The 13,528-nt window shown below is 42.4% G+C and overlaps 1 protein-coding gene across 1 annotated transcript in view; it reads right to left on the bottom strand.

The window, feature by feature from the left end:
• LOC306771480 (LLGL scribble cell polarity complex component 2-like) overlaps positions 1 to 12,908 on the bottom strand; it is a gene marked incomplete at its 5' end in the record, with an annotated part of 32,742 nt that extends 19,834 nt beyond the window's left edge. The window contains one exon of the mRNA XM_079260646.1: positions 12,706 to 12,908. Coding sequence (XP_079116772.1) covers positions 12,706 to 12,908 — 203 coding nt within the window. The remainder of the gene's footprint in view (positions 1 to 12,705) is intronic.
• Positions 12,909 to 13,528: the final 620 nt, after the last annotated feature.

Genomic DNA, 13,528 nt, shown 5'->3' with positions numbered 1-13,528 from the left:
CTGACTGTTTACGTTTACAGACTGACTGTTTACGTTTACAGACTGCTGCTTACGTTCACAGACTGTTTACGTTCACAGACTGACTGTTTACGTTTACAGACTGACTGTTTACGTTCACAGACTGCTGTTTACGTTCACAGACTGACTGTTTACGTTCACAGACTGACTGTTTACGTTCACAGACTGCTGTTTACGTTTACAGACTGACTGTTTACGTTTACAGACTGCTGTTTACGTTTACAGACTGACTGTTTACGTTCACAGACTGACTGTTTACGTTCACAGACTGCTGTTTACGTTCACAGACTGACTGTTTACGTTTACAGACTGACTGTTTACGTTCACAGACTGACTGTTTACGTTTACAGACTGCTGTTTACGTTCACAGACTGCTGTTTACGTTTACAGACTGACTGTTTACGTTCACAGACTGACTGTTTACGTTCACAGACTGCTGTTTACGTTCACAGACTGACTGTTTACGTTTACAGACTGACTGTTTACGTTCACAGACTGACTGTTTACGTTTACAGACTGCTGTTTACGTTCACAGACTGCTGTTTACGTTTACAGACTGACTGTTTACGTTCACAGACTGCTGTTTACGTTTACATACTGACTGTTTACGTTCACAGACTGCTGTTTACGTTCACAGACTGCTGTTTACGTTCACAGACTGCTGTTTACGTTTACAGACTGACTGTTTACGTTCACAGACTGACTGTTTACGTTCACAGACTGCTGTTTACGTTCACAGACTGCTGTTTACGTTCACAGACTGCTGTTTACGTTCACAGACTGCTGTTTACGTTTACAGACTGACTGTTTACGTTCACAGACTGACTGTTTACGTTCACAGACTGCTGTTTACGTTTACAGACTGACTGTTTACGTTCACAGACTGACTGTTTACGTTCACAGACTGACTGTTTACGTTCACAGACTGACTTTTTACGTTTACAGACTGCTGTTTACGTTTACAGACTGACTGTTTACGTTTACAGACTGACTGTTTACGTTCACAGACTGCTGTTTACATTTACAGACTGTTGTTTACGTTCACAGACTGACTGTTTACGTTTACAGACTGACTGTTTACGTTTACAGACTGCTGCTTACGTTCACAGACTGACTGTTTACGTTCACAGACTGACTGTTTACGTTCACAGACTGCTGTTTACGTTCGCAGACTGACTGTTTACGTTCACAGACTGCTGTTTACGTTCACAGACTGACTGTTTACGTTTACAGACTGCTGTTTACGTTTACAGACTGACTGTTTACGTTTACAGACTGCTGCTTACGTTCACAGACTGACTGTTTACGTTTACAGACTGACTGTTTACGTTCACAGACTGCTGTTTACGTTCACAGACTGACTGTTTACGTTCACAGACTGCTGTTTACGTTCACAGACTGACTGTTTACGTTCACAGACTGACTGTTTACGTTCACAGACTGCTGTTTACGTTTACAGACTGACTGTTTACGTTCACAGACTGCTGTTTACGTTCACAGACTGACTGTTTACGTTCACAGACTGACTGTTTACGTTCACAGACTGCTGTTTACGTTTACAGACTGACTGTTTACGTTTACAGACTGCTGTTTACGTTTACAGACTGACTGTTTACGTTCACAGACTGACTGTTTACGTTCACAGACTGCTGTTTACGTTCACAGACTGACTGTTTACGTTTACAGACTGACTGTTTACGTTCACAGACTGACTGTTTACGTTTACAGACTGCTGTTTACGTTCACAGACTGCTGTTTACGTTTACAGACTGACTGTTTACGTTCACAGACTGACTGTTTACGTTCACAGACTGCTGTTTACGTTCACAGACTGACTGTTTACGTTTACAGACTGACTGTTTACGTTCACAGACTGACTGTTTACGTTTACAGACTGCTGTTTACGTTCACAGACTGCTGTTTACGTTTACAGACTGACTGTTTACGTTCACAGACTGCTGTTTACGTTTACATACTGACTGTTTACGTTCACAGACTGCTGTTTACGTTCACAGACTGCTGTTTACGTTCACAGACTGCTGTTTACGTTTACAGACTGACTGTTTACGTTCACAGACTGACTGTTTACGTTTACAGACTGCTGTTTACGTTCACAGACTGCTGTTTACGTTTACAGACTGACTGTTTACGTTCACAGACTGCTGTTTACGTTTACATACTGACTGTTTACGTTCACAGACTGCTGTTTACGTTCACAGACTGCTGTTTACGTTCACAGACTGCTGTTTACGTTTACAGACTGACTGTTTACGTTCACAGACTGACTGTTTACGTTCACAGACTGCTGTTTACGTTCACAGACTGCTGTTTACGTTCACAGACTGACTGTTTACGTTCACAGACTGACTGTTTACGTTCACAGACTGCTGTTTACGTTCACAGACTGCTGTTTACGTTCACAGACTGCTTTTTACGTTCACAGACTGCTGTTTACGTTCACAGACTGACTGTTTACGTTTACAGACTGACTGTTTACGTTCACAGACTGCTGTTTACGTTTACAGACTGACTGTTTACGTTCACAGACTGACTGTTTACGTTCACAGACTGCTGTTTACGTTCACAGACTGACTGTTTACGTTCACAGACTGCTGTTTACGTTCACAGACTGACTGTTTACGTTCACAGACTGCTGTTTACGTTCACAGACTGACTGTTTACGTTCACAGACTGCTGTTTACGTTCACAGACTGACTGTTTACGTTCACAGACTGACTGTTTACGTTTACAGACTGCTGTTTACGTTTACAGACTGACTGTTTACGTTCACAGACTGACTGTTTACGTTTACAGACTGACTGTTTACGTTTACAGACTGACTGTTTACGTTCACAGACTGACTTTTTACGTTTACAGACTGCTGTTTACGTTTACAGACTGACTGTTTACGTTTACAGACTGACTGTTTACGTTCACAGACTGCTGTTTACATTTACAGACTGTTGTTTACGTTCACAGACTGACTGTTTACGTTTACAGACTGACTGTTTACGTTTACAGACTGCTGCTTACGTTCACAGACTGACTGTTTACGTTCACAGACTGACTGTTTACGTTCACAGACTGCTGTTTACGTTCACAGACTGACTGTTTACGTTCACAGACTGCTGTTTACGTTCACAGACTGACTGTTTACGTTTACAGACTGCTGTTTACGTTTACAGACTGACTGTTTACGTTTACAGACTGCTGCTTACGTTCACAGACTGACTGTTTACGTTTACAGACTGACTGTTTACGTTCACAGACTGCTGTTTACGTTCACAGACTGACTGTTTACGTTCACAGACTGCTGTTTACGTTCACAGACTGACTGTTTACGTTTACAGACTGCTGTTTACGTTTACAGACTGACTGTTTACGTTCACAGACTGACTTTTTACGTTTACAGACTGCGGTTTACGTTTACAGACTGACTGTTTACGTTTACAGACTGACTGTTTACGTTCACAGACTGCTGTTTACGTTTACAGACTGTTGTTTACGTTCACAGACTGACTGTTTACGTTTACAGACTGACTGTTTACGTTTACAGACTGCTGCTTACGTTCACAGACTGTTTACGTTCACAGACTGACTGTTTACGTTTACAGACTGACTGTTTACGTTCACAGACTGCTGTTTACGTTCACAGACTGACTGTTTACGTTCACAGACTGACTGTTTACGTTCACAGACTGCTGTTTACGTTTACAGACTGACTGTTTACGTTTACAGACTGCTGTTTACGTTTACAGACTGACTGTTTACGTTCACAGACTGACTGTTTACGTTCACAGACTGCTGTTTACGTTCACAGACTGACTGTTTACGTTTACAGACTGACTGTTTACGTTCACAGACTGACTGTTTACGTTTACAGACTGCTGTTTACGTTCACAGACTGCTGTTTACGTTTACAGACTGACTGTTTACGTTCACAGACTGACTGTTTACGTTCACAGACTGCTGTTTACGTTCACAGACTGACTGTTTACGTTTACAGACTGACTGTTTACGTTCACAGACTGACTGTTTACGTTTACAGACTGCTGTTTACGTTCACAGACTGCTGTTTACGTTTACAGACTGACTGTTTACGTTCACAGACTGCTGTTTACGTTTACATACTGACTGTTTACGTTCACAGACTGCTGTTTACGTTCACAGACTGCTGTTTACGTTCACAGACTGCTGTTTACGTTTACAGACTGACTGTTTACGTTCACAGACTGACTGTTTACGTTCACAGACTGCTGTTTACGTTCACAGACTGCTGTTTACGTTCACAGACTGCTGTTTACGTTCACAGACTGCTGTTTACGTTTACAGACTGACTGTTTACGTTCACAGACTGACTGTTTACGTTCACAGACTGCTGTTTACGTTTACAGACTGACTGTTTACGTTCACAGACTGACTGTTTACGTTCACAGACTGACTGTTTACGTTCACAGACTGCTGTTTACGTTCACAGACTGCTGTTTACGTTCACAGACTGCTTTTTACGTTCACAGACTGCTGTTTACGTTCACAGACTGACTGTTTACGTTTACAGACTGACTGTTTACGTTCACAGACTGCTGTTTACGTTTACAGACTGACTGTTTACGTTCACAGACTGACTGTTTACGTTCACAGACTGCTGTTTACGTTCACAGACTGACTGTTTACGTTCACAGACTGCTGTTTACGTTCACAGACTGACTGTTTACGTTCACAGACTGCTGTTTACGTTCACAGACTGACTGTTTACGTTCACAGACTGCTGTTTACGTTCACAGACTGACTGTTTACGTTCACAGACTGACTGTTTACGTTTACAGACTGCTGTTTACGTTTACAGACTGACTGTTTACGTTCACAGACTGACTGTTTACGTTTACAGACTGACTGTTTACGTTTACAGACTGACTGTTTACGTTCACAGACTGACTTTTTACGTTTACAGACTGCTGTTTACGTTTACAGACTGACTGTTTACGTTTACAGACTGACTGTTTACGTTCACAGACTGCTGTTTACATTTACAGACTGTTGTTTACGTTCACAGACTGACTGTTTACGTTTACAGACTGACTGTTTACGTTTACAGACTGCTGCTTACGTTCACAGACTGACTGTTTACGTTCACAGACTGACTGTTTACGTTCACAGACTGCTGTTTACGTTCGCAGACTGACTGTTTACGTTCACAGACTGCTGTTTACGTTCACAGACTGACTGTTTACGTTTACAGACTGCTGTTTACGTTTACAGACTGACTGTTTACGTTTACAGACTGCTGCTTACGTTCACAGACTGACTGTTTACGTTTACAGACTGACTGTTTACGTTCACAGACTGCTGTTTACGTTCACAGACTGACTGTTTACGTTCACAGACTGCTGTTTACGTTCACAGACTGACTGTTTACGTTCACAGACTGACTGTTTACGTTCACAGACTGCTGTTTACGTTTACAGACTGACTGTTTACGTTCACAGACTGCTGTTTACGTTCACAGACTGACTGTTTACGTTCACAGACTGACTGTTTACGTTCACAGACTGCTGTTTACGTTTACAGACTGACTGTTTACGTTTACAGACTGCTGTTTACGTTTACAGACTGACTGTTTACGTTCACAGACTGACTGTTTACGTTCACAGACTGCTGTTTACGTTCACAGACTGACTGTTTACGTTTACAGACTGACTGTTTACGTTCACAGACTGACTGTTTACGTTTACAGACTGCTGTTTACGTTCACAGACTGCTGTTTACGTTTACAGACTGACTGTTTACGTTCACAGACTGACTGTTTACGTTCACAGACTGCTGTTTACGTTCACAGACTGACTGTTTACGTTTACAGACTGACTGTTTACGTTCACAGACTGACTGTTTACGTTTACAGACTGCTGTTTACGTTCACAGACTGCTGTTTACGTTTACAGACTGACTGTTTACGTTCACAGACTGCTGTTTACGTTTACATACTGACTGTTTACGTTCACAGACTGCTGTTTACGTTCACAGACTGCTGTTTACGTTCACAGACTGCTGTTTACGTTTACAGACTGACTGTTTACGTTCACAGACTGACTGTTTACGTTCACAGACTGCTGTTTACGTTCACAGACTGCTGTTTACGTTCACAGACTGCTGTTTACGTTCACAGACTGCTGTTTACGTTTACAGACTGACTGTTTACGTTCACAGACTGACTGTTTACGTTCACAGACTGCTGTTTACGTTTACAGACTGACTGTTTACGTTCACAGACTGACTGTTTACGTTCACAGACTGCTGTTTACGTTCACAGACTGCTGTTTACGTTCACAGACTGCTTTTTACGTTCACAGACTGCTGTTTACGTTCACAGACTGACTGTTTACGTTTACAGACTGACTGTTTACGTTCACAGACTGCTGTTTACGTTTACAGACTGACTGTTTACGTTCACAGACTGACTGTTTACGTTCACAGACTGCTGTTTACGTTCACAGACTGACTGTTTACGTTCACAGACTGCTGTTTACGTTCACAGACTGACTGTTTACGTTCACAGACTGCTGTTTACGTTCACAGACTGACTGTTTACGTTCACAGACTGCTGTTTACGTTCACAGACTGACTGTTTACGTTCACAGACTGACTGTTTACGTTTACAGACTGCTGTTTACGTTTACAGACTGACTGTTTACGTTCACAGACTGACTGTTTACGTTTACAGACTGACTGTTTACGTTTACAGACTGACTGTTTACGTTCACAGACTGACTTTTTACGTTTACAGACTGCTGTTTACGTTTACAGACTGACTGTTTACGTTTACAGACTGACTGTTTACGTTCACAGACTGCTGTTTACATTTACAGACTGTTGTTTACGTTCACAGACTGACTGTTTACGTTTACAGACTGACTGTTTACGTTTACAGACTGCTGCTTACGTTCACAGACTGACTGTTTACGTTCACAGACTGACTGTTTACGTTCACAGACTGCTGTTTACGTTCGCAGACTGACTGTTTACGTTCACAGACTGCTGTTTACGTTCACAGACTGACTGTTTACGTTCACAGACTGACTGTTTACGTTTACAGACTGCTGTTTACGTTTACAGACTGACTGTTTACGTTCACAGACTGACTGTTTACGTTTACAGACTGACTGTTTACGTTTACAGACTGACTGTTTACGTTCACAGACTGACTTTTTACGTTTACAGACTGCTGTTTACGTTTACAGACTGACTGTTTACGTTTACAGACTGACTGTTTACGTTCACAGACTGCTGTTTACATTTACAGACTGTTGTTTACGTTCACAGACTGACTGTTTACGTTTACAGACTGACTGTTTACGTTTACAGACTGCTGCTTACGTTCACAGACTGACTGTTTACGTTCACAGACTGACTGTTTACGTTCACAGACTGCTGTTTACGTTCACAGACTGACTGTTTACGTTCACAGACTGCTGTTTACGTTCACAGACTGACTGTTTACGTTTACAGACTGCTGTTTACGTTTACAGACTGACTGTTTACGTTTACAGACTGCTGCTTACGTTCACAGACTGACTGTTTACGTTTACAGACTGACTGTTTACGTTCACAGACTGCTGTTTACGTTCACAGACTGACTGTTTACGTTCACAGACTGCTGTTTACGTTCACAGACTGACTGTTTACGTTTACAGACTGCTGTTTACGTTTACAGACTGACTGTTTACGTTCACAGACTGACTTTTTACGTTTACAGACTGCGGTTTACGTTTACAGACTGACTGTTTACGTTTACAGACTGACTGTTTACGTTCACAGACTGCTGTTTACGTTTACAGACTGTTGTTTACGTTCACAGACTGACTGTTTACGTTTACAGACTGACTGTTTACGTTTACAGACTGCTGCTTACGTTCACAGACTGTTTACGTTCACAGACTGACTGTTTACGTTTACAGACTGACTGTTTACGTTCACAGACTGCTGTTTACGTTCACAGACTGACTGTTTACGTTCACAGACTGACTGTTTACGTTCACAGACTGCTGTTTACGTTTACAGACTGACTGTTTACGTTTACAGACTGCTGTTTACGTTTACAGACTGACTGTTTACGTTCACAGACTGACTGTTTACGTTCACAGACTGCTGTTTACGTTCACAGACTGACTGTTTACGTTTACAGACTGACTGTTTACGTTCACAGACTGACTGTTTACGTTTACAGACTGCTGTTTACGTTCACAGACTGCTGTTTACGTTTACAGACTGACTGTTTACGTTCACAGACTGACTGTTTACGTTCACAGACTGCTGTTTACGTTCACAGACTGACTGTTTACGTTTACAGACTGACTGTTTACGTTCACAGACTGACTGTTTACGTTTACAGACTGCTGTTTACGTTCACAGACTGCTGTTTACGTTTACAGACTGACTGTTTACGTTCACAGACTGCTGTTTACGTTTACATACTGACTGTTTACGTTCACAGACTGCTGTTTACGTTCACAGACTGCTGTTTACGTTCACAGACTGCTGTTTACGTTTACAGACTGACTGTTTACGTTCACAGACTGACTGTTTACGTTCACAGACTGCTGTTTACGTTCACAGACTGCTGTTTACGTTCACAGACTGCTGTTTACGTTCACAGACTGCTGTTTACGTTTACAGACTGACTGTTTACGTTCACAGACTGACTGTTTACGTTCACAGACTGCTGTTTACGTTTACAGACTGACTGTTTACGTTCACAGACTGACTGTTTACGTTCACAGACTGACTGTTTACGTTCACAGACTGCTGTTTACGTTCACAGACTGCTGTTTACGTTCACAGACTGCTTTTTACGTTCACAGACTGCTGTTTACGTTCACAGACTGTTGTTTACGTTCACAGACTGACTGTTTACGTTTACAGACTGACTGTTTACGTTTACAGACTGCTGCTTACGTTCACAGACTGACTGTTTACGTTCACAGACTGACTGTTTACGTTCACAGACTGACTGTTTACGTTCACAGACTGCTGTTTACGTTTACATACTGACTGTTTACGTTCACAGACTGCTGTTTACGTTCACAGACTGCTGTTTACGTTCACAGACTGCTGTTTACGTTTACAGACTGACTGTTTACGTTCACAGACTGACTGTTTACGTTCACAGACTGCTGTTTACGTTCACAGACTGCTGTTTACGTTCACAGACTGCTTTTTACGTTCACAGACTGCTGTTTACGTTTACAGACTGACTGTTTACGTTCACAGACTGACTGTTTACGTTCACAGACTGCTGTTTACGTTTACAGACTGACTGTTTACGTTCACAGACTGACTGTTTACGTTCACAGACTGACTGTTTACGTTCACAGACTGCTGTTTACGTTCACAGACTGCTGTTTACGTTCACAGACTGCTTTTTACGTTCACAGACTGCTGTTTACGTTCACAGACTGACTGTTTACGTTTACAGACTGACTGTTTACGTTCACAGACTGCTGTTTACGTTTACAGACTGACTGTTTACGTTCACAGACTGACTGTTTACGTTCACAGACTGCTGTTTACGTTCACAGACTGACTGTTTACGTTCACAGACTGCTGTTTACGTTCACAGACTGACTGTTTACGTTCACAGACTGCTGTTTACGTTCACAGACTGACTGTTTACGTTCACAGACTGCTGTTTACGTTCACAGACTGACTGTTTACGTTCACAGACTGACTGTTTACGTTTACAGACTGCTGTTTACGTTTACAGACTGACTGTTTACGTTCACAGACTGACTGTTTACGTTTACAGACTGACTGTTTACGTTTACAGACTGACTGTTTACGTTCACAGACTGACTTTTTACGTTTACAGACTGCTGTTTACGTTTACAGACTGACTGTTTACGTTTACAGACTGACTGTTTACGTTCACAGACTGCTGTTTACATTTACAGACTGTTGTTTACGTTCACAGACTGACTGTTTACGTTTACAGACTGACTGTTTACGTTTACAGACTGCTGCTTACGTTCACAGACTGACTGTTTACGTTCACAGACTGACTGTTTACGTTCACAGACTGCTGTTTACGTTCGCAGACTGACTGTTTACGTTCACAGACTGCTGTTTACGTTCACAGACTGACTGTTTACGTTTACAGACTGCTGTTTACGTTTACAGACTGACTGTTTACGTTTACAGACTGCTGCTTACGTTCACAGACTGACTGTTTACGTTTACAGACTGACTGTTTACGTTCACAGACTGCTGTTTACGTTCACAGACTGACTGTTTACGTTCACAGACTGCTGTTTACGTTCACAGACTGACTGTTTACGTTTACAGACTGCTGTTTACGTTTACAGACTGCGGTTTACGTTTACAGACTGACTGTTTACGTTTACAGACTGACTGTTTACGTTCACAGACTGCTGTTTACGTTTACAGACTGTTGTTTACGTTCACAGACTGACTGTTTACGTTTACAGACTGACTGTTTACGTTTACAGACTGCTGCTTACGTTCACAGACTGACTGTTTACGTTCACAGACTGACTGTTTACGTTCACAGACTGCTGTTTACGTTCACAGACTGACTGTTTACGTTCACAGACTGCTGTTTACGTTCACAGACTGACTGTTTACGTTTACAGACTGCTGTTTACGTTTACAGACTGCTTTTTACGTTCACAGACTGACTGTTTACGTTTACAGACTGACTGTTTACGTTCACAGACTGCTGTTTACGTTCACAGACTGACTGTTTACGTTCACAGACTGCTGTTTACGTTCACAGACTGACTGTTTACGTTTACAGACTGCTGTTTACGTTTACAGACTGACTGTTTACGTTCACAGACTGACTGTTTACGTTCACAGACTGACTGTTTACGTTCACAGACTGCTGTTTACGTTCACAGACTGCTGTTTACGTTCACAGACTGCTTTTTACGTTCACAGACTGCTGTTTACGTTCACAGACTGACTGTTTACGTTTACAGACTGACTGTTTACGTTCACAGACTGCTGTTTACGTTTACAGACTGACTGTTTACGTTCACAGACTGACTGTTTACGTTCACAGACTGCTGTTTACGTTCACAGACTGACTGTTTACGTTCACAGACTGCTGTTTACGTTCACAGACTGACTGTTTACGTTCACAGACTGCTGTTTACGTTCACAGACTGACTGTTTACGTTTACAGACTGCTGTTTACGTTCACAGACTGACTGTTTACGTTCACAGACTGACTGTTTACGTTTACAGACTGCTGTTTACGTTTACAGACTGACTGTTTACGTTCACAGACTGACTGTTTACGTTTACAGACTGACTGTTTACGTTTACAGACTGACTGTTTACGTTCACAGACTGACTTTTTACGTTTACAGACTGCTGTTTACGTTTACAGACTGACTGTTTACGTTTACAGACTGACTGTTTACGTTCACAGACTGCTGTTTACATTTACAGACTGTTGTTTACGTTCACAGACTGACTGTTTACGTTTACAGACTGACTGTTTACGTTTACAGACTGCTGCTTACGTTCACAGACTGACTGTTTACGTTCACAGACTGACTGTTTACGTTCACAGACTGCTGTTTACGTTCACAGACTGACTGTTTACGTTCACAGACTGCTGTTTACGTTCACAGACTGACTGTTTACGTTTACAGACTGCTGTTTACGTTTACAGACTGACTGTTTACGTTTACAGACTGCTGCTTACGTTCACAGACTGACTGTTTACGTTTACAGACTGACTGTTTACGTTCACAGACTGCTGTTTACGTTCACAGACTGACTGTTTACGTTCACAGACTGCTGTTTACGTTCACAGACTGACTGTTTACGTTTACAGACTGCTGTTTACGTTTACAGACTGACTGTTTACGTTCACAGACTGACTTTTTACGTTTACAGACTGCGGTTTACGTTTACAGACTGACTGTTTACGTTTACAGACTGACTGTTTACGTTCACAGACTGCTGTTTACGTTTACAGACTGTTGTTTACGTTCACAGACTGACTGTTTACGTTTACAGACTGACTGTTTACGTTTACAGACTGCTGCTTACGTTCACAGACTGACTGTTTACGTTCACAGACTGACTGTTTACGTTCACAGACTGCTGTTTACGTTCACAGACTGACTGTTTACGTTCACAGACTGCTGTTTACGTTCACAGACTGACTGTTTACGTTCACAGACTGCTGTTTACGTTTACAGACTGCTGCTTACGTTCACAGACTGACTGTTTACGTTTACAGACTGACTGTTTACGTTCACAGACTGCTGTTTACGTTCACAGACTGACTGTTTACGTTCACAGACTGCTGTTTACGTTCACAGACTGACTGTTTACGTTTACAGACTGCTGTTTACGTTCACAGACTGACTGTTTACGTTCACAGACTGACTGTTTACGTTCACAGACTGAATATTTATGTTTACAGACTGAATATTTATGTTTACAGACTGAATATTTATGTTTACAAACTGTTTACGTTTACAGATACAGATGTTTACAGATGTTTAATTCATCTGAACAGAGCGGATAAAGAGAGTCTGGCTGCTGCTGGGAAAGGTTGCGTTCATGTGATGGGGGGACTGGGGTCTGCCTGGCGTCTTCCTCAAACACACCGACCCCCGCCGGCTGAACAGTAGATCAACCTGCAGACTTGCCCACCTGCTGGCGACCTGGTCCAGGCTGATGTTCCTCTCTTCTAGCTCTCTGAATCCTGGGACTTCAACGATGAACACGTGTCCTCCTTCTGTCCCGAGCAGCAGCAGCTCTCCGGAGGAGTGGGCCAGCACTGCAGTCACTCGGGTCACATAAGGCGGCGCTCTGAGCAACGAAACCAGCTGCTGTTTAGAACTAGTGGCTTCCATCCATGTGATGGAGAACAGAAGAACTGCAGGTAAAGTCAGGAGTGGACCCCTAAGAACGGGGAGATAATTCTGTAAATGTGTGTTTTACCCGGGTGGTCCAGTCAGCGTGAAGCGATCTCCAGCAGCTCAGAAAGCCCGTTGTGGCCTTTTAAACTCCACATGTGGAGACTGTTATCGTCCAGCAGGGTGACCAGCTCGGCCTGGAGAGGAAGCACAGTTACTCCACACTGTCCGTTTACACAGCTGCGAGCAGACCGGTGTGTGTTGTTTCCTGTACCTGGTGAGGCATGAAGTGCACCTGAGTGACAGCAGCGTTCTCATCATGTAGACCCATGAATTCTACGCCTGGAGCTCCGTACCTGAGAGCTGGTTAAAGACCAAAGACTACCTCACCGACACATGGCTCGTGACACATGCATGAGTTTAACCCACGCGGTTTAAATGACCTCCTTCAGGTCATCACAGGGCACGTAACCCCAGACGCCTCCATTAAAAATTACACTTTAAGATGGAAACCAGTTAATCCCGTTACATGTATTACATCAAACTTATTGTAGGTTTCTCCCTGTTTTAACAAGAGCAGTGACCTCTTGTGATCACACTGGCATTTAAAGAGTTAA

This window comes from Telmatherina bonti (assembly GCF_933228915.1).
Source record: "Telmatherina bonti genome assembly, chromosome: 21".
Classification (NCBI taxonomy): domain Eukaryota; kingdom Metazoa; phylum Chordata; class Actinopteri; order Atheriniformes; family Telmatherinidae; genus Telmatherina; species Telmatherina bonti.
This window is presented reverse-complemented; position numbering and strand designations above follow the sequence as displayed.